Source organism: Microcaecilia unicolor, chromosome 9, assembly GCF_901765095.1.
Source record: "Microcaecilia unicolor chromosome 9, aMicUni1.1, whole genome shotgun sequence".
Classification (NCBI taxonomy): Eukaryota; Metazoa; Chordata; class Amphibia; order Gymnophiona; family Siphonopidae; genus Microcaecilia; species Microcaecilia unicolor.
This window is the reverse complement of record NC_044039.1, coordinates 87,435,866-87,455,970: the sequence shown is the minus strand read 5'-3', so window position 1 is coordinate 87,455,970 and position 20,105 is coordinate 87,435,866. Positions and strand designations below refer to the sequence as shown.

The window sequence follows — 20,105 nt, the reverse complement described above, 5'->3', positions numbered from 1 at the left end:
GACGGCATTTGATTCAGTAGACCATTCATTATTGCTGAGCAGGTTAAGTGAATTTGGGATGACTGGGCCCATGTTGAATTGGTTTAAAGAATTTTTATTCAATAGAACATACAGAGTCTGTAAAAACGGGACATTTTCTCACAACTGGCAGCCGAAATGCGGAGTACCTCAGGTCTCCCCCCCGTCCCCAATCCTATTTAATCTTTTTATGAGTCCCCTTAGTTCAGCTAAGTTACACCAGAGTGAACATCTTTTTTTATATGTAGATGATATCTTTGTTTATTCCAGTATGTGCTACTGTTAATGATACATTTAGTAAAATATCATCTTGTATTATTAAGCTTCAAAATTGGGCTGCTAATAATTTGTTAAAAGTTAATGCTACTAAAACCAAGATTCTATGGTTTAGGAATCCTAATACTTAAGTCCAATAGCTATTTCTCTATCATCAGGGATATCAAGGGTTTTAGGTATTATTCTAGACTCTTTTCTTACTTTTGAACTTCAAGGTGTACATCTTTGGAAAAAAAAAACTTTTTTCAAATGAGACAACTCTGATCGACTAGATCATATTTTCATCACTTTGCCTATCTAGTTCAAATGCTGATACATCATTTAGATTATTGCAATTCTCTATATATTTGAATAGGCCCGCCCTAAAAGCAAGTGTTTTTAAAATAGCCTGTATTATGTTTTTAATTTTACAAGGAGATGCTCCAGAACCATTAGTTGATCTGCTTTCTCGATATTTTTACTGCTGGTCTCTATCGACTATTGAGATCTCCTTCTGTTAGAGATATTCACTATAAGCGTATACTTAAGTCTGTTTTCTTTTCAGGTCGTTTATGTCTGGAACGCCATACCTAGTTCCATTAGAATGATTACAAACTATATGCTTTTTTGTAAATGACTGAAAACTTTTATTCTGATTCATTTTAACAATGTAATCTTATATCTTTTTATATTCTGTCTTTCCCCATTAATATTTGGGGGGGGGGGGGTTCTTTGTAAGTCGCATAGGATCTATATAGGGATTTTAAGTCCTATGTTAGATTAGATCCCCCATAATATAGATTCCTTGTGTTTTAACTGCTCCATTAGGGAATTAGCTCCGGTCCTAAAGATTCATTGGAGGATAAAGACCACAGCCAAAATAATTGAAACTTCTACTCATCAAACAAACCAATCTATTTGCTGCCTTAATGAGTATCCCAGACTTGAAAACAGAGGGAAGGTTCTCAGTGCACTGGGCTCCCTTAGGGCACTGAAAATAAAGAAGACTATGAGAAAAAGACTATACAATCTCCAGGGAAAAAAGAAACCCTGCTCCCATGGTTCATATGATATTGACTGAGGCTACTAAACAATACCCTAGGAACCTCTGAAGCAGACAAGAATTCCTTTTGGGAGCCAACATAATCAGGTTAGTAACTAGTCCCCCTGGTAACGGTTTTTGTTTGAAGCTGCTGCAAAATAGATGGATTTTAAATTGGATGAGTTTCTCGCACTTTTCACAGTGTGCAGCAGGCTTGAAGAGGCATTCTTAAAAGAGCTCTTTCCTGTGTTAAAACTAACAAAATGCTGATCTCTGGGCTCCCCCATGATCAGGACTTAAAGGGAGTCCAGCATCACAAGCGACACCATGCTCAGATGTACTCTGACAGTAGCTGTAAGAGCATTATGCACTCCACAAGGCCTTCAGTTCTGAACATAGCTCACAAATTACCACAGGCGCATGATCAGCCCCTCTAAGCAAGACCAGTGCTTCAGCCTAAACACCTTTGATGAATGTTGTTTCCACCAGCAAAGGTTGCTGAAAATGGGTCCCCCTTCCTCCAGCAAATTGCAGTGTGAGTGAAAGTTCTCATCTCTTACCACAGTACTGTAAACTGAAGAAAACTGCAGCAAGTCTCTTTATACGTGCAGGCATTTAAAAAGTTTTATATTCCTCTCGGAGTAAAAGAAGAACCAGCAGGGAGGAGGGTAGAAGCGTGAGAAACTCAGAATTCTCTGAGTTGCACCCATGCTCCAGCACACCAATCTTCATTTTCACTCTTCTTTTTTTTTTTAAGGACTTCAAGACCTCCAAGTACTCCCTTGCTCAACTGAAGCTCAGCTCACCAGATGCTCAAGAGCTGCCATCTCTACTCAATCCAGAAACTGCACAGTCTGCCCATCTCCATCTGCTGGAGACAGTGAAATACTGAAACCCTAAAGCTTCACAGTTCCCTTATTGAACACATTACTTGTTTTTATCCACTGATGGGTGGGAATAACCCACAGTTCTGGATTGGTCTGATGAGCAGTCTAAGTAAAGATTTATTTTGTAAATAGAAAATGTTACTTTTACTTGTAGTACAGGCCAAAAACTAACTTGGCTACAAAATATATTTCTAGAAAGACAGGATATTGCAGTTCTAAGCATCACTCAGCTGGACTTGCACATGACATAATACAGAAAATGTTCCTAGCTAGCCCTTAGCTTCAGGGGGGGGGGGGGGGTTTAACTTCCAAATTGTGGTGACTCGTAAGTAAGACTTATCCAAAAAGTCCTTTTTCAGATACAGCCTATTGCTGAAATGTGGACCTTCACTGGACTTATATTCTAAAGACATTTTTGAAAGTTAAGTTTAAAGTTATAATATTTGAACAATCTCTAGTAAAGTTGATTAAATAATTTTCTAGTTGGTGCACACTTTCACTTATTGCAATGCAAGTTTTTTTTTTCTCAGAGACCAATGATTATATGTGACATCCAAATTAAAGCTGCAGAAGTTTTGAGGTCTCTCTTTCCTTTATTTTATTATTTTTTAACAGCAATTTTTATATGTATGTGGGTTGATTGAAATTGCTGAGCTCTGGAGGTTTCTATGGAACTTTGGAAGGCTAAGTGCTTTGAAAATATGCCTCTATGTTACTATGTTTAGCTGTAGTAAACAAAGACCTATTTGCGCATATCGGCCTTCTTTTCACAATATAAAGTGGAATCTGCTATACTGGCATTTGTCACTAACTCACGCAAGACAATTTCTTACATTTGTCAGACAAAATGTTAACTCTAACTTTTCCAGATCTACACAGCAAACTTGTAGAACAATAGGAGTGTCCAGTATAATCAGTAGGATGGCTCTGGTGCTGGCAGAGACCCTCCTGTGACAATAAAACAAACACTGTCCAATAATAGTGTCTTAGGTCTGAATCTCCTGCCTCTGACCTTTATCCTGTGATGGAGACTTCTTTACTAAGCTTGAATAACATAGGACTCAGAAAAATAAGTACAGAGCCTATCTCAGTCACCTAGACTGTGATAGGAAAAGTGCTTGAAATAGAACCTAGAAAGTTAATGTCTTGCACGTTGCAGGGAAATCGGGGAGCCCCTGCATACCAGAGACTCACTGGAAGGAGAAGGGGATTTGTGAGCTGCCTTTGTCTACCAACCAAATGCCCTATCTGTACTCTTTATGGCACAGATAATATCTATAGCAGAAGGAGAAAAATTCTTATCACCTAACAGGAGTACAACTGCCTTGGGTTTGAACCTCCCTGTGATACCAGTTTAAAAAATAGGGAGTTTCAGCAGCTTGGGCAGAAAAGTACCTGGAATAATAGCTCATTTGCTGGGTCAGATTCTTGATTCAGCACAACACAATGGCCCCAATGTTCCAGCGCTGTACAGAACAGTACTGCAAAATGCCACCCCAAGAGTGCCCCAAAATAACTTCCTAATACTTGATGCTGAAAGTATGCAAATGATATGCGCACAGCATCAAGCATTAGGAAGTTAAGCAGCAGGATTGTGCCAGGGGCATGTGCACAAGAGGTGTGTATAAACAAAGCTCTTGTGCTCATGCCCAGTCTGACAGCAGGACAGGTCCTTTTGAAGCAGTGTGTCATACCAGTGTGCCACAGGGAGGTCACTGAGATCTGATGCTCCAGCACCTGGGTTCTGCTTCCATCAACCAGGAGAGACTCCAGACGGGGGTTCCTGAGCAGCAAGCCACTTACTTTTCACCCTAGTAGCAACCAATGTAGGGGAATTAAAAGGCAGCATTTACATGAGCATAACCTTCTCCTTCCCTACCCCCCCCCCCCCCACCACCCCCACACACACTTCTTTGGGGTTCTTTCACCAACCTCCTTCAAAACTAAGTGAAGGCAGGAGAAAGAGGACCTCCACCCTATCCTTTATTGGACAATAAAGGGCACCCTTCTTCAGGGCACTGTTTTCTGAGCAAACGCAGGTGCTAGTCCGGCACTAATGGCGTCTAGCCTACCTGTGTTTGCTTCTGAGCATTGGGACCCTTGTGTCAGGAGACAGTTTGATGTGTACAGGTGTCAGGACCATAGCCCTGTCTGATAATCAAGGGAATCGGGGAGCCCTCCATCTTCTCTTTCATGCTACTCTACTATTGGAAGAGAATTACAAAGGATTTATTGGACTGTGCAATTCTAAAGAACTGAGATCACTATCTGGGTTTAAAAAAGGTTTGGACAAGTTCCTGGAGGATAAGTCCCTAGTCTGTTATTGAGATGGACATGGGGGAAGCCACTGCTTGCTGTGGGATTGGTAGCATGGAATGTTGCTACTAATTGGGTTTCTGCTAGATACTTGTGACCTGGATTGACCACTGTTGGAAGCAGGATACTGAACTAGATGGACCATTGGTCTGACCCAGTATGGCTATTCTTCTGTTCAGCGCTGAAAGGATAACATCTCTATACCCCAAAAGGATTCCATCAAGAGTTAAGGAACATCTAAAAGTACCTTTTAGATAACATCTGTCAACAGAGCTACTGTGTCTCTATTCAACTACCTGTTAATTTTTAAGTGTTAACAACCTGTAAACAGCACTGATAATTCTAAAATAGTACATTGTAAACTATTCTGACCCCTGTCACCCTGTGGTAGGAGATAGGAGTAGAAGGAAAGAAGTAAAGAGATACTTTATATATGCTAAATATTGCCACTGTTTGAATGTAAATTAAAGAATTTTCATTAAAGCATTCTGGTTCAGACAAAATACTTTGGTGTTGGCTGTGTTTGCAAGGAGAACTGTAAACATCTGAACTGCCTATTCAGCTTCCAAGTTTGTCAGTCCTGGCAGTGCTCGCTCATCCAATAAATGTGATTGCATACCCTGTCCCTACTCCACTGGGCTTACCTTAAGCAACTGCCTAACCACCAACACATGGGTTATAATCACCATCAAAGAGTGTTCGTTCCTCATTTTAAAGTTCAAATCAAAGCATGTAGTTTTTCTGTAATGGTCTTAGTCTCCCTTATGTTGGGACTGCAAGAAATTAATGCATCAGTAATGCCTGCATTAATCCTTCAGGGTCCAATTAAAAAAAGTAGTGTAAAGAGCTTTCTCCAGTGAGGTCAAGAGGCCTTTTCAATACGATGTCTAAATCTGACTTGGGATGGTTTGCAGAAAACATCCAAAAATCAAGTGGTGAACATAACTGTTTTCAAACCTGAAAAATGTCTATCTTTTTGTTTTGAAAATGGCCATTTCCTAGATGTTTTGTACTTAGTGCGTCTATCTTTTTGGACCATTTTTGAAAAAAAGATCCTAGTGAAAAATGCACAAAATCAAGCCATTGGGATCTAGGAGGAGCCAGCATTCTTAGTAGATTGGCCACACAGACATCCCAGTAGCACACTGCAGTGAACTTCACATAAAAGGTCCCAGGTACATATCTTACCATTACCTGCTTATATTGTATGGGGAGCCCTCCAAAACCCACCAAAAACTTACTGCACCCAACTATACACCACTACAATAGCTCTTATGGTTGCAGGTGTCACCTATATGTAGGTACAGTAGGTTTTTGGTGGGTTTTGGAGGGCTCACACTTTCCACTACGTGTAACAATTAGAGTGGATTATGGGCCTGGGTCCCATTCTCCACAGTGCACTGCACCGATCACTAGGCTACTCCAGGAACCTGCTTGCTACTCTAATAGGACTGGCCATAACATCTGAGGCTGTCATAGAGGCTGGTATATACTGTTTCATTCACATCTATGGGGGGTGGGAGGGGTCAGTGACCACAGGGGGAGTAGGGGGGCGTCATTCCTTTATTCCTCCAGTGGTCAAATGGTCATTTAGGGCACTCTTTGTGGCTTAGTCATTATTAAAACAGGTCTAGCACAAAACACCCAACTTTTAGTCCTGGATGTTTTTGTTTTGTTCCATTATGGCAGAAAAACATCCAAGTGTTAAGAACACCCAAATCTCACCCTTAACATGCCCACAACACACCCCCTTGTGATTTGGATGTACTGCAGACAAACAGCATAGAAAAACATAAAATAATGAGTTTTGAAAATAGTGATTTGGACGTTTTTGCAAGAAAAATGTCCATCTGCCGACTTATGCCACTTTTTGGATGTGTTTCTCTTTTGAAAATGAGCCTCATAGTGAGTTACTGGGCAGAATAAATATTTGTGATTCTGGCAGTACAAGCAGAGAATATTCCACTGGCTCATGTTACTTGTGTGCAGAAGTATAAGCCTATATAATACTAGTAAAAAGGCCCGTTTATGAAAGAAATGAAACGGGCGCTAGCAAGGTTGTCCTCTAATGGCAAATATGTTTTTAAGGGACCTGTTAGGAGAGAGTATGTGTGAGAGAGTGAATGAGTATGTATCAGAGATTGAGTATGTGTCAGAAAGAGAAAGAGAGAGAGGCAGAATGTGTGTGTCTGTCTGCGTGAGTGAGAGTGTAGTGTTTGTCCTGTGTGCACCAATTATGCTCTGTCCCCTGCATTCATCCATATGCAGCAAACGCCCTCTGTGCCCTGCCCCCTCCATCCATCCATGTGCAGCATCTCCCCTGCCCCTTCCATCCATTGTGGTGCAGCAATCCTCCTCTTTCCTTTGCCCTCCCTCCCAGTTCCAGGCCCCCGTCCCTCCCTCCCTCCCAGTTCCAGTCCCTCCCTTTGAGTTCCAGGCCTTCCTCTATCCCTCCCCTCTCTCTCTCCTTTCCATCCCTCTAACTTCCAGGGTCCCCCCCTCCCTCCAGGGCCATCTCCCCTCTCTCTCCCTCCGAGTTCCAAGGCCGTCCCCCCTTCTCCCTCTGAGTTCCAGGGCTGTCCCCTCCCAGTTCCAGGGTCCACCCTCACGTCCAGTTCCAGAGTCCCCCTCCCTCCAAGTTCCAGGATCGCTGTCCCTCCCTTCCTATTGCAGGCCCCCTCCCTCCGTTTTTTTAAAGTCATCTTCACTTACCCCGTCGGGGTTACAGCGGCCGGCAGCAGCGGTACAACGCATGCAGGCTCGGCCCTTCTGTCTCTCTCAGCTCTGGTCCCGCCCTCATTTCCTGTTTCTGAAAGGGCGGGACCAGAGCTGAGAGACAGAAGGGCAGAGTCTACACGCGTTGTACCACTGCTGCCGGCCACCATAACCCCGACAGAGTAAGTGAAGATGACTTTTCAAAATCGGAGAGAGGGGGCCTGGAACTGGAAAGGAGGGACGACGATCCTGGAACTGGGAAGGAGGGACGATGACCCTGGAAGAGGGAGGGAGGGACGGACGGAGAACGTTGGGGTGAGGCCTCTGGGCCCACCGGTCCAACGGCCACGTGGTCGGACCCTCTCCCCCCGATCCCCTATCAGGGAGAGGGGGTTGGATGAGCTGTGAGGTTCCCCCCCCCCCCCGGGTTCTCGTCATAATGGGGCCAGTGATGTCAGCCTGGGGTATGGAGCCTAGCAGACCAACTCCAAAGAAGCCACGGACACAGGCAGCAAGACGCATAGAACGTTGGAGGTGAGAATTATTATATAGGATTAGTGTAGAAACACTTTGTCACCCAGACCAGGACAGTATATTATTTAGAGTCTAGGAGCATGTATAGTGGTTGTGACAGTGTCACTGAAAATAAAAACCCCACTCTACCTGGACAGCAAGACCAGGAGACTTGCTAAATCCTCTCAATAGTTCAGTTTTATTTTGTTCCATTTGGGCACCTCAGGACCTTCCTCCAACTCAATACTACCACCAGGGCTTTTTTTGAGGGGGTACTGAGTACCGGCACCTTTTCCATTGTCTGCTAAAATTGAACCATGGACCCCAAGTTTTAATTAAAGAGCTCAGGCTCTGCACACCAATTCTGCCTTGTCATAGATTCTGTGACTGGTTGCAGGGACCTGGCTATTGTGGGGTGGGTCCCTCAGTGATCACCCCACTCCTGAAGGGTGGCCTAGCATTTGAGTATCAGCACCTTTTTTGCTAGAAAAAATGCACTGACTACCACAGGGTAAAGGAAGAAGAACTACAGAAATCATCTTGTCAGTCATCAGTCCCATAGGAACAACTTTCTATCCCCTGGACAAAGCAATATCTGTTATGATGACAGTCTCAGGAACCTCAAGCCTCCAACAGAGATAAGCTGCTGACACTGTAAGTATTAAATTTTTTTACTGCCTATTGGATGCAGAGCGGAACAGTACTAAGAAGGAGGAGGGTAGGGAGAGTCTGCATATGCTCTCATAAATATTCAAGAGGGATTCAAAGGAGAGACATTGTAAATAATTCATCTGCCTCTGCTAAGGTAATTGTCCCTTTTTGACTGCAACAATAGGTTCAGTAAAGTCAGTAGTTCGGAGCACCCTTCTGGAATGGCCTCCTTTGTTTAAAGAATGTGTGTGTGTGGGGGGGGGGGGGGTGGATTTTCCCGTCCAGCCTCCTGGATCAATCCAGTCCCAGTCCCTTGCCTTGAGATGATGATACATGTATTGTGTACCAGGCAGAATCTCAAATTCCAGGCTTATATTAGGCAGCAGTCTATGTGAACTCTAACCACTAGTAGAAGCCCCCAACTTACGCTTACTTCTCCAGTGCAGTAATTTCCATCCATTTCAAACCCAAGACATACCTATATAACAAATATGCTGTTCAGCACAAGGAGAGGATTCATAGGGCCAAACAAACATAGGCCTAGACAGAAGTTGGGACGACTCAAAGAAGGGGCTCTATAAAGCAGGACTTGGCTCTCTATATACCATGTGTACTGCCTATAATTCTCTCACTATGTGGTTCATGGTGTATATTGGAAGGAGTGAGACATCTGTGTATTTAAGAACCATCAATAATGTCTGGACCAGTTCCAAGGTGGCTGTTTGAACCGGTCGCACGTCTCCACGCTTCCTGATAATATCGTTATGCCTAAACAAAGAGGGAAAGCGGCGGCGGCCACTGCTCCCCCGGGCCGACATACCTCTTCGTCGAGTGGCCCCATTGATTTGTTTGTGCGGAGACTGGCGGTATCCACAGGATCGGAGGGTGGCAGATTGGTGGCGTCAGCGGCGAATAGAGGTCCTGAGATGTTGCCCCTGCTTGAGGTTACCCTCAGCCCCAATCAATGGGCTCCTCCCCCGCAACCCCAGAGTGTTTCCAGTAATGGTGTCGTCTCCAAAGCTGCCTGGAATTGGCGTTGCGAGTGAGCCGGCAGGAGCTGGGGAAATCTTCCTGGAGAGTGAAGGAGTTGAGGGAGACAGAAGCCCTCAATCAACCCTGGAGAATGTAAACTTAATTGCAGGAGGAACGATGGAAAAAGTTAGAGGTTCAGAAGGGGAGAAATTACACACCGAAGGGCTACAAATGCAAGGTACTTTGTCTTTATCCTTCTTAGAAGAAAAACCAGCGGTGATTACCCTGGAGAGTCTTTGGGCCTTAATTACTAATTTGGGTAAAGCCATATGTCCTCAAATTCAGGGCCTTGAGTCCCGGGTCAAAAAAATTGAAGAGAATGCTGTGGGTTTGGAATCAGAAAGGAAAGAAACATTGGTTAAGATAAACTCTGTGGTTAAAAATTTGGAGAAAACGCGAGAACTGCAAATCAATATTGTAAAAGATGTTTCAAACATGAGAAGAAAAATTGAGAACTTGGAAAATGTTCAAAGATCAAAAAATTTGAGATTTTATAATTTCCCTAAGGTAGTTACTATTACCCCAACAGAAATAATTAATAGATATTTGAAAGAAATTTTGGGATTCACAGATGATATTTTGCCTCCAATGACTCAAGTTTATTATCTGCCTACTAAGATTACTGATGAACCTGTACAACAACGATCAAACACTGGATGTTTCTGCAATTTTAGAAACACCAACAGCAGACTTAACGATTTCTGCAACTTTATTAGTTACTTTAGCCTTGGATATGGATAAAACATTAATTATGAAAAAATTCTTCAAAAATAGAGAGAAACATTTCCTGGGACTTAAGGTCCGCATATTTCCTGATGTATCTAAAGATACTCAAAAGAAGCGTAGACAGTTTCTTTTGTTAAAGCCAGGGGTGCTCCAACTGGGTGCCACTTTTCTTTTGCGTTATCCTTGCAAATGTATAATTTGTCATCAGTCAGTTAAATATGTTTTTTATGAATCTGTACAACTATCTGAATTTATAACCGCCAGAAGCTCTTTGAGGGGAAGCTCTTTAATGGATAAGGATACTGATATATAGACCGGTTTAGTTTTCTTTAATTGATTTAGTAGTAAAGTCTCCTAGCTGTAAATCTTGGATCAGTATTGTGGACTTGAGAGTACTTAGTCAAAAAATTTAATTTTGTGATATTTTCTTTAACTTTATAATCCGACAAATGTACCTTTTCTGTTTCAAATGTAATGTTTGTTTAATATTTTGAAACCAATAAATATATAATGTCTGGACCAATGCTCCCTCTAAGTGCAGCATATGAGCAATTGCTCATACATTTTATTTATTTATTTTTATTACATTTGTACCCCACGCTTTCCCACTCATGGCAGGTTCAATGCGGCTTACGTATTGTATACAGGTACTTATTTGTACCTGGGGCAATGGAGGGTTAAGTGACTTGCCCAGAGTCACAAGTAGCTGCCTGTGCCTGCAATGGGAATCGAACCCAGTTCCCCAGGACCAAAGTCCACCACTCTAACCATTAGGCCACTTCTCCGCTCCATTTTAGAGTGTTGCTCCCAGATTTTACATGGTTGCTCACAAAAATTTTGTGTGTGCACAATATACAGAAATGCATTGCTAATTCTGCAGAGCTCCCAGGTCTTCTGGCTAAAGTTATGCTGCCTGTTTTTGAGGGATCCATTGCAGAAATTAGGGCTGCCTGTTTTCTGCATCCCTACTTGCTGACTTCTAGGGGGAGGGAAAGAGGGGAAATACAGGAAGGCTTGTGTATCATGAATTTTAGAAATGCATCTAACTCAATAATATCACATTGCTGAAGAATTCATGAAAGTATGAGAATTTGGTACATCAACAGTGCAGGATGAGAGAGAGAGAGAGAGACAGACAGACAGAATAACCCACCATTTTATCAGACCCCCTCGGGGAAAAGATAATTTATTGTGATTCAGCAAAGAGAAAAACACCCCAATATATTTAGTCATATGAATGTATAGTGCAAAGTGATTTTTTTAACATTAGAATGTAAAAATGTAGGTATATCAAATAAATTGGTTTACAGCCACTCTTTCAATTGTTTATACTGGTACCATCAAAAATACTGCTAAAATAGCAGTAAAGTTTACATCTCACAGCAAAACTAAAAATTGAAAATTCTTATTTAGCATCAGTTTACATAAAGCAGAACCTAGGTATTATCTATAACATCCTAATGTTATAAATACAGCTGTTTTGATTCACATCTGTGCAGTACTAAGCATGTTGTGTTCTCAAGGTGTTACATAGAAATGCTTCCACTTCTCTTGGATTAGCATTTGCTTCAGTCATTTACCAGCTCTTACAACACTTCCTCCTTGCTTTTGTCTTCTGCAGAAAAATGAGGGGCAGACTTCTTAGCTACCACACTGTCAAGCCTCTGTCCCTGCAGGAATGGATTCACACTCTGCAAAACAGGACAGTGGAGGTAATCAGTGAATGGCTAAGGCAGGGAGCGAAATGAGGTACATAAGAAAATACTTCAGAACAAAGCATGTTGAGAGTAATTTTAGAACTGGCTGCCTAGGCAGAGAGGCTAAGTGACACATAGGAGTCTATGGCGCTTATTTTCGAAGCATATGGATGTCTCAAAATGCTGAAACGGACGTCCATGTGCTTGAAACATCCAAATCCTGATTTTGCAAAGGCAGGATTTTGACATCTGACACTACTGTACGTCCACATAGCAAGGGGGAGGTGTTATGGGCGTCAAGGCCCACAGGTGAACTGGGGGGAGGGGCAAAACATTCCCCCCCCCCCCACCAACATGTTAAAAATATTAGCTTTGCTGGCGGGTTTTCCAAAGCCCCACCAGCCAAAGAAATTGGCTGCTTCCCTCCTTGTGCTTCTGGTTAAGAGTGAGCAACGTACCTCCAGCCACTGATGCCGGCACTCCTTGCATATGCTCTGTTCGTGGAAGAACTGAATATGCTTGGGGAGTTCCAGTGTTGGTAGCTGGAGGCACATTGCCGACTTTCTCTTTCCTGCAGCAACACAAGAAGGTGGGGAGCAGCAGCGAGTTTCTTTGGTGGCATCTCCGCCAGCCATTTTACCAGGTGCTGCAGGCTTGGAGGAGGCCTCAGCCCAAAGCCACCCTGTAGCTATGCCATGGGTAGGCATGTTTTGGGAAGGACCAGGGATGGCCCAAAATCAGGATGTCCAACTGCGTTTACCGAAGGGAAGAAAATGTCCACGTCCAAGAAGAACATCCTTAGACCTGTTTCAATCACATCTAGGGTGCAAAAAGGTGCTCTGATTGAGCAGCTGGCCACTAGAGAGATTAAGGCATGACACCTCCTTAATCCCTCAGTGGTTGCTGTCCCCCCTCCCTCTCCCCTGGAAATGAAACTGATAAGGAATACCAGTCTCTGTTACAGCTTCAGGTATTATGGGCATTCTGAACAGAGCTGCATACAGATTAAGGAGTTGTCTATTGGTTAGTGCAGTGGACTGTAAACCAAGGGACCCAGGTTCAAATCCCACTTTCCCTCTTTTTTTTTTTTATTATGTTTTAAAATGTGTGCCCTCCAGGAACAGAAAAATACGTAGTGTACCCAAATATATAGGCCACCTGCAAGCCTGAAGACTAAGAAGTAGTGTACATTCAGGTAAAGTAGGTATTTTTATGTTCCTGGAGGGATCACAATTACAAAAAAAAAAAAAAAAAAAAGAGTGGTGCCAGCAGCAGGGCAGCATATGGAAATCGCTGCCACTGCCGTAACACTAGGGATATGCTGCTCCTGAAGAGTGTTGCCTGAGGCCTCTGCCTCAGGTGGCCTAATGGTCGGGCTGCCCCCACTCAGCATGCTTTTTTTTGGCACCCAAATTTGGGCACCATTTAGTGAATCTAGTCTTATGCACGTAACTGCGAGAAGGGCATATACCTGGGTGGAGCATAGGCCTGCCACTAAGAGATGTGAACAGTGTATAGCATACTATCAGTAGCATGCGCTGCATGGTACACTTAGAGGGGCATAATCGAACGGGGGCGCCCATCTCTAAGGGCGTCCTGGCGAAGGGGCGGGGAAACCCATATTATCGAAACAAGATGGGCATCCATCTTTCGTTTCGATAATATGGTTGGGGACGGCCAAATTTCAACATTTAGGTCGACCTTAGAGATGGTCGACCAAAATATTGAGATGGTCGACCTTAGAGATGGTCGTCCCCAGTTTTCGGCCATAATGGAAACCGAGGACGCCCATCTCAAAAACGACCAAATCCAAGGCATTTGGTCATGGGAGGAGCTAGCATTCATAGTGTACTGGTCCCCCTGACATGCCAGGACACCAACCGGGCACTGCAGTGGACTTCACAAATTGCTCCCAGGTGCACAGCTCCCTTACCTTGTGTGCTGAGCCTCCCAACCCTCCCCCCCCCCCCCAAAAAAAAAAAAACCCACTCCCCACAACTGTACACCACTACCATAGACCTAAGGGGTCTCTTTCTTTACAACATCCGTAAAAATCCGCCCCTTTCTTTCCGAGCACTCTACCAAAACCTTCATCCACACCCTTGTCACCTCTCGTTTAGACTACTGCAATCTGCTTCTTGCTGGCCTCCCACTTAGTCACCTCTCCCCTCTCCAATCGGTTCAAATCTCTGCTGCCTGTCTTGTCTTCCGCCAGGGTCGCTTTACTCATACTACCCCTCTCCTCAAGTCGCTTCACTGGCTCCCTATCCATTTTTGCATCCTGTTCAAACTTCTTCTACTAACCTATAAATGTACTCACTCTGCTGCTCCCCAGTATCTCTCCACACTCGTCCTTCCCTACACCCCTTCTCGTGCACTCCGCTCCATGGATAAATCCTTCTTATCTGTTCCCTTCTCCACTACTGCCAACTCCAGACTTCGCGCCTTCTGTCTCACTGCACCCTACGCCTGGAATAAACTTCCTGAGCCCCTACGTCTTGCCCCATCCTTGGCCACCTTTAAATCTAGACTGAAAGCCCATCTTTTTAACATTGCTTTTGACTCGTAACCACTCTCCTCCACCTACCCTCCTCTCCTCCTTCCTGTACACATTAATTGATTTGATTACTTTATTTTTTGTCTATTAGATTGTAAGCTCTTTGAGCAGGGACTGTCTTTCTTCTATGTTTGTGCAGCGCTTCGTACGCCTTGTAGCGCTATAGAAATGCTAAATAGTAGTAGTAGTAGTAAGGGTGAAGGGGGGCACCTACATGTGGGTACAGTGGGTTTCAGGTAGGTTTTGAAGGGCTCACATTTACCAGCACAAGTGTAACAGATAGGGGGAATGGGCCTGGGTCTGCCTGCCTGAAGTGCACTGCACCCACTAAAACTGCTCCAGGGACCTGCATACTGCTGTCATGGAGCTGGGTATGACATTTGGGGCTGGCAAAAACATTTTTTTTAATTGTTTTTTTTTAGGGTGGGAGGGGGTTGGGGACCACTGGGGGAGTAAGGGGAGGTCATCCCCAATTCTCTCCAGTGGTCATCTGGCCAGTTTGGGCACCTTTTTGAGGCTTGGTTGTGAAACAAAATGGACCAACTAAAGTCGACCAAATGCTCGTCAGGGACGCCCTTCTTTTTTCCATTATCAGCCGAGGACACCCATCTCTTAAGCACGCCCCAGTCCCGCCTTCGCTATGCCTCCGACACGCCCCCGTGAACTTTGGTCGCCCCCGTTTCTTTTTTTTCCTTTTTGGTGTCTGTGAAGAAACAGTGTGTTTTAAGCCTGTAAAATGTATTGGATATTTTCCTGCATTAATTATGTCCTGAAGTGTATTTCTCCTATTTGGCCAGCAGGTGGTGTTTCTTTGCTATAAAGCTGTTACAGAGAAATGAATGTTCTTTTCTTTAGTTTTAGCACACAAACTGGAAACAAAAAGCACTATATTTTTGAAATGTTCTTGTTCTGGGCTCTGATTGGCCCAGGAGCTCATTTTCATTTGAAATGTACTGGCTTTTGCTCCAGTCTTAAGCCAGGAAGAAAAGAGAGACAGATCTCTTTGCTAAGGCCCTGTAATCAGTTACATTTGATAACTTGTGAGCAGCTATGTGTCCTGATCTTACCAGGTACTTTTTAGAAAGTAAACAAAAATGTAGTTAGTGTTATAACTGATCCATATTTCAGTTAGCTGCTATTGTTTGCTGATTACTCATTTTTTTGTACACTGTTCAATTTTTAAGACAATGAGCAATATTTAGTTTATTGCCTCTCTGGAGTGATGAATCCTGGTGGTTTGTGTATTGGGTCTGTGAGCGATTTCTGGGAACTGTGGGACCACTGGGAGTGTGGCTCCAGTAACCTAAAAATCACTGGGGTATTTGAGAGCATAGACTCGCCCAGAGGTGGTTGTGACCCAGTTGGTGGAAGGAGGGTGCTAGTATAGAGCACAAGTGGCAGGTGCAGGTGGACCTGAGCAGTGCTGAGGATAGACCCTCTAAGTGACCGTGGGGTAACCCCAGGCAGGTGGCTAGGTGTTTCATGACACTGTTTTACACTAATAATATGATGGGAAAAAAACCAATTGGGCATTGTAACAAGATATGAATTCCAATAAGAAACTACTTATCACTTTCTTCACAGATGTTTATATAGAACTCTGAAAGTTTCCATTTACACCTTAAAGATTTGGTATGTGTGTATCTGTTAATTAAGACTTATGCTGTGTAACAGTTATTTACTCATACTTATTCCATTTCTTTTTAACATATGAGTTATCTTATTTTATATATCTTTAATCTTTTTGTATGTGTAATAAATGGTGTTTTTTTTTAATATATATCTTTGAGCTGGTCATACATCCACAATGTATGGCAGCACCTCATTGCCACCATGGTACCACAAGGATCAATACTGTCACCTATTCTGTTCAGTATGTACCTCAAGCCACTAGCCAAGCTGATTCGGTCAATGGACACTCAGTTCTACATCTACACAGATGATGGGCAGTTACTGATACCCATTGAACCTGACTTACCCACAGCCCTGAATAAACTGATTACCTAACATCAATTCAAGAATAGGCTAAGCACAACAAACTTTGCCTGAACCCAAGTAAAACCAAGCTTCTCTGAGTACCTAACACAAGTGGGCACATATCTGACATCAAATTCTCTTTTGGAATGTGCGAACTCCCCCTTCAAATCACAAGTCAGAAACCTTGGAATACAGTTAGATCCAGCACTTACGCTGATTCCCCAAATCCAAGCAACCTTCAAGAGCTGCTTCTACTGTTTGCGAACCTCTCCAAAAGACATTACACAATGTGACACCTGCAAGCGAGCCTTCTCCGGAGTAGCCCCTACACTCTGGAATGCACTTCCTGAAAGGCTCTGCTTAACATAAGTCTATTTCTACTTCAGGAAGCAAGCGAAAGCTTGATCTTTCTGGTAGCATGACAAAGAAGGCTCTTGCTGTTATATCCTCCCGGTTAAACCTGTCTATGGAATACTCAGATACGCCTTCATGCACCCTCTGTGAACTGGAGTGCCTGGTAGCTATTAGGAACCATGTAGTTTCTAAATAGGAGAGTATGGGGAACTTTTTCTTACTGACTGTTCATTTTGATAAAAGTTTCTCTTTACTTATATTGTTTTTTTCTATAGAGCTAGCTTTGGGAATAGGCAATATGTCTGTGCATCCTACCTTTTTCTATCTGGGTCAATGAGGGCCCTTGTCTCTTACCTCTCTATTGTTGTTGCATGGCCTGGGGGAGGGGGAGGGGTAGGCTGGTGGGGTTTGGAGGATTCCGTAAATGATTAGAAGTATTCTAATTCTTCACTTGATTATTCTGTATTAAACCACTTTTTTTTCTGTTCCTTAATATATATATTTGGTCTTCCCACATTTGCGGGGTTATCTAGTTTAAGGATTACTTGGCTTATTTGTTTCTTGTTGATCTATATTGTAAAAAGATTTGTTTGCCCTGTTTTTGTACTTGATATTGTTGTTGGATTCGGTAAAGACTCTCCCAGTCTTGTAAGGTCCTCTTGCAATTTTTCACAATCCACTTGCAGTTTAACAACTTTGAATAACTTTAACTTTGTCTCATCAGCAAATTTAATTACCTCATTAATTATTCCCATCTCTAGGTCATTGAGAAATATGTTAAAAAGCAGCAGTTCCAGCACAGACCCCTGAGGAACCCCACTATCTACCCTTCTCCATTGAGAATACTGACCATTTAACCCTAATCTCTGTTTTCTATCTTTCAATCAGTTCTTAATCCACAATAGGACATTACCTTGACTTTCTGATTTCCTTAGGAGTTGTTCATGAGGTACTTTGTCAGATACCGTTTGAAAATCCAGATGCACAATATCAACTGGCTCACATTTATACACATGTTTATTCACCCCTTCAAAGAAATGTAGTAGATTGATGAGGCCAGATTTCTCTTGACTAAATCCATGTTGGCTTTGTCTCATTAATCCATGCCTATGTATATGCTCAGTAATTTTGTTCTTTATAATATTCACTATCATTTTGTGCAGCACCAATGTCAGGCTCACCGGTCTATAATTTCCTGGATCTCCTCAGGCTCAGTTCTTCCAAGTCCCATTCAGTGTCTGCTCCCCTTCCCCTCCCCATTGAGTCCCAGCCATCTTCTGCTTCCTTCCCCCCCCCCCTTGAGTCCCATCCAGCTTCTTCTCCCCTTCCCCTTGAGTCCCATCTATCTTCTGCTCCCCTTTCCTTCTTTATCTATCCTATCCAATTTCTGCTCCCCTTCTCCATCCAAGTCCCACCCAACTTCTGTCCCCTTCCCCTTGAGTCCCTTCCACCTTCTGTTCCCTTTCCTCTTTAAATCCCATACAGCTTCTGCTTCCATTCATCTTCCCCCAGCGTCCCATACAGCTTCTGCTCCCCTTCTCCCTAATATCTGCCTGTCAGTTCACCTCCACCCTCAGCATCTCCTTATCACTCTCTGTAGGTCCAGGACCATCTCCATCTCTCTTCCCTCTCTCCTTCTCATTGTCCCGCATCTATTTCTCCCTCCACCCATGATCTAGCATCTCCTCCTCTCAACTCCCCACCCTTGATTCATCATTTCCTTCTTTCTCTCAACAACCCCCTCCCCCCCCCCCACTACACACCTCATGCCCTCAATCTGGCATCTCCCCTGCTCTCTCAAAACCCTCCACCCTGGTTACCTTAGAACTTGTTTTTCCTGTAGAAGATGCCAGCAGCAATAGAGTGTCATATACACTGCCTGTATCCTGTTTAGGTGCTTTACCTCTGCTGTTGCAATTTACCTACACCAAAACAGGAAGTTGCATCAGATAGGTGGGATGCAGCAGAGGGAAGGTACCAAAGAGGTCCACAGCCAATGAATGTGACTCTTCACTGCCAGTGACCTCTTATGGAAAAACAAGTTCTAAGGTAATGAGGGGGAGAGTGCCATGAAAGATAGGGGGAGGTGTGGGTGGAAGTTGATAGCGGGGTGGGGATGCCGTATTATGGCATACAGCTTATGGGTGCTGGTTCTGGTTGGGGTAGCAAAGGGGTGGTACTTGAAACCCATACCACCCCGTATAATGATGATGAAAAATACTCTTGAGACCTAAAAAAGCCTACATCGAGCCAATGCCAAAAATAAAGGAAGCTTTAAAAACAACTGAAAAATATCTAACTAGGAATGATTTGTGAGATCACCACATGATGGTGACAGGACTTACATGGAATTTTCATTATTATTAAACAAATTTCATAGGAGGAGAAAAAAAACATCCAATCAGCGCCATAGAAAGTGAATGACTGATGTGGTCCTGCATGACAGAGAAAGGAGGGAAGAGGCAAGCACATGTAGTTAAGCTATGGAGAGGATACTGCACAGGCATTATCGGATGATATCACCCATCTCTCTGTGAGGATTTCAATACCCATAAGTACATAAGTACTGCCACTCTGGGAAAAGACCAAAGGTCCATCAAGCCCAGCACTCTGTCTCCGACAGCGGCCAATCCAGGCCCCAAGAACCTGGCAAAAACCCAAAATTTAATAACGATCAATGGACTTTTCCTTCAGGAATCTGTCCAGACCCCCTTTAAACTCAGCAAGGCCAGCTGCCGTCACTACCTTCTCCAGAACCTCACTACGCGCTGAGTAAAGAAAAACTCTCTGATTTGTTTTAAACCTACCACATTCTAATTTCATCTTGTGTCCCCTGGTTCTATTATTGTTAGAAAGCGTAAACAAATGCTTCACATCTGTCCGCTCTATCCCACTCATTATTTTGTAGACCTCTATCATATCACCCCTCAGCCGCCTTTTCTCCAGGCTAAACAGTCCTAGCCTTCTTAACCTCTCCTCATAAGGTAGTCATCCCATCCCTTTTATCATTTTCGTCACCCTTCTCTGCACCTTCTCCAATTCCTTTATATCTTTTTTGAGATGAGGCGACCAGAACTGAACACAATACTCCAGGTGCGGTCACACCATGGAGCGATATAACGGCATTATAACATCCTCATGCTTGTTTTCCATCCCTTTTCTAATAATTCTCAACATTCTGTTCACCTTCTTAGCCGCTGCAGCACATTGAGCTGAAGATTTCAACGTCCTATCCACGATGACTCCCAGATCCCTTCCTTGGTCCGTAACTCCTAAAGTGGAACCTTGCACGACATAGCTGTAATTAGGGTTCCTCCTTCCCACATGCATCACTTTGCACTTGTCAACATTGAACTTCATCTGCC

The 20,105-nt window shown here is 43.5% G+C and overlaps 1 protein-coding gene across 1 annotated transcript in view; it reads right to left on the bottom strand.

Moving 5' to 3' along the window:
• Positions 1 to 11,355: 11,355 nt before the first annotated feature.
• Positions 11,356 to 20,105, bottom strand: part of LOC115477873 (neuroendocrine protein 7B2-like) — a 30,979-nt gene continuing 22,229 nt past the window's right edge. Inside the window, exon 6 of the mRNA XM_030214992.1 lies at positions 11,356 to 11,846. Coding sequence (XP_030070852.1) covers positions 11,742 to 11,846 — 105 coding nt within the window. The 3' untranslated portion in view covers positions 11,356 to 11,741. The remainder of the gene's footprint in view (positions 11,847 to 20,105) is intronic.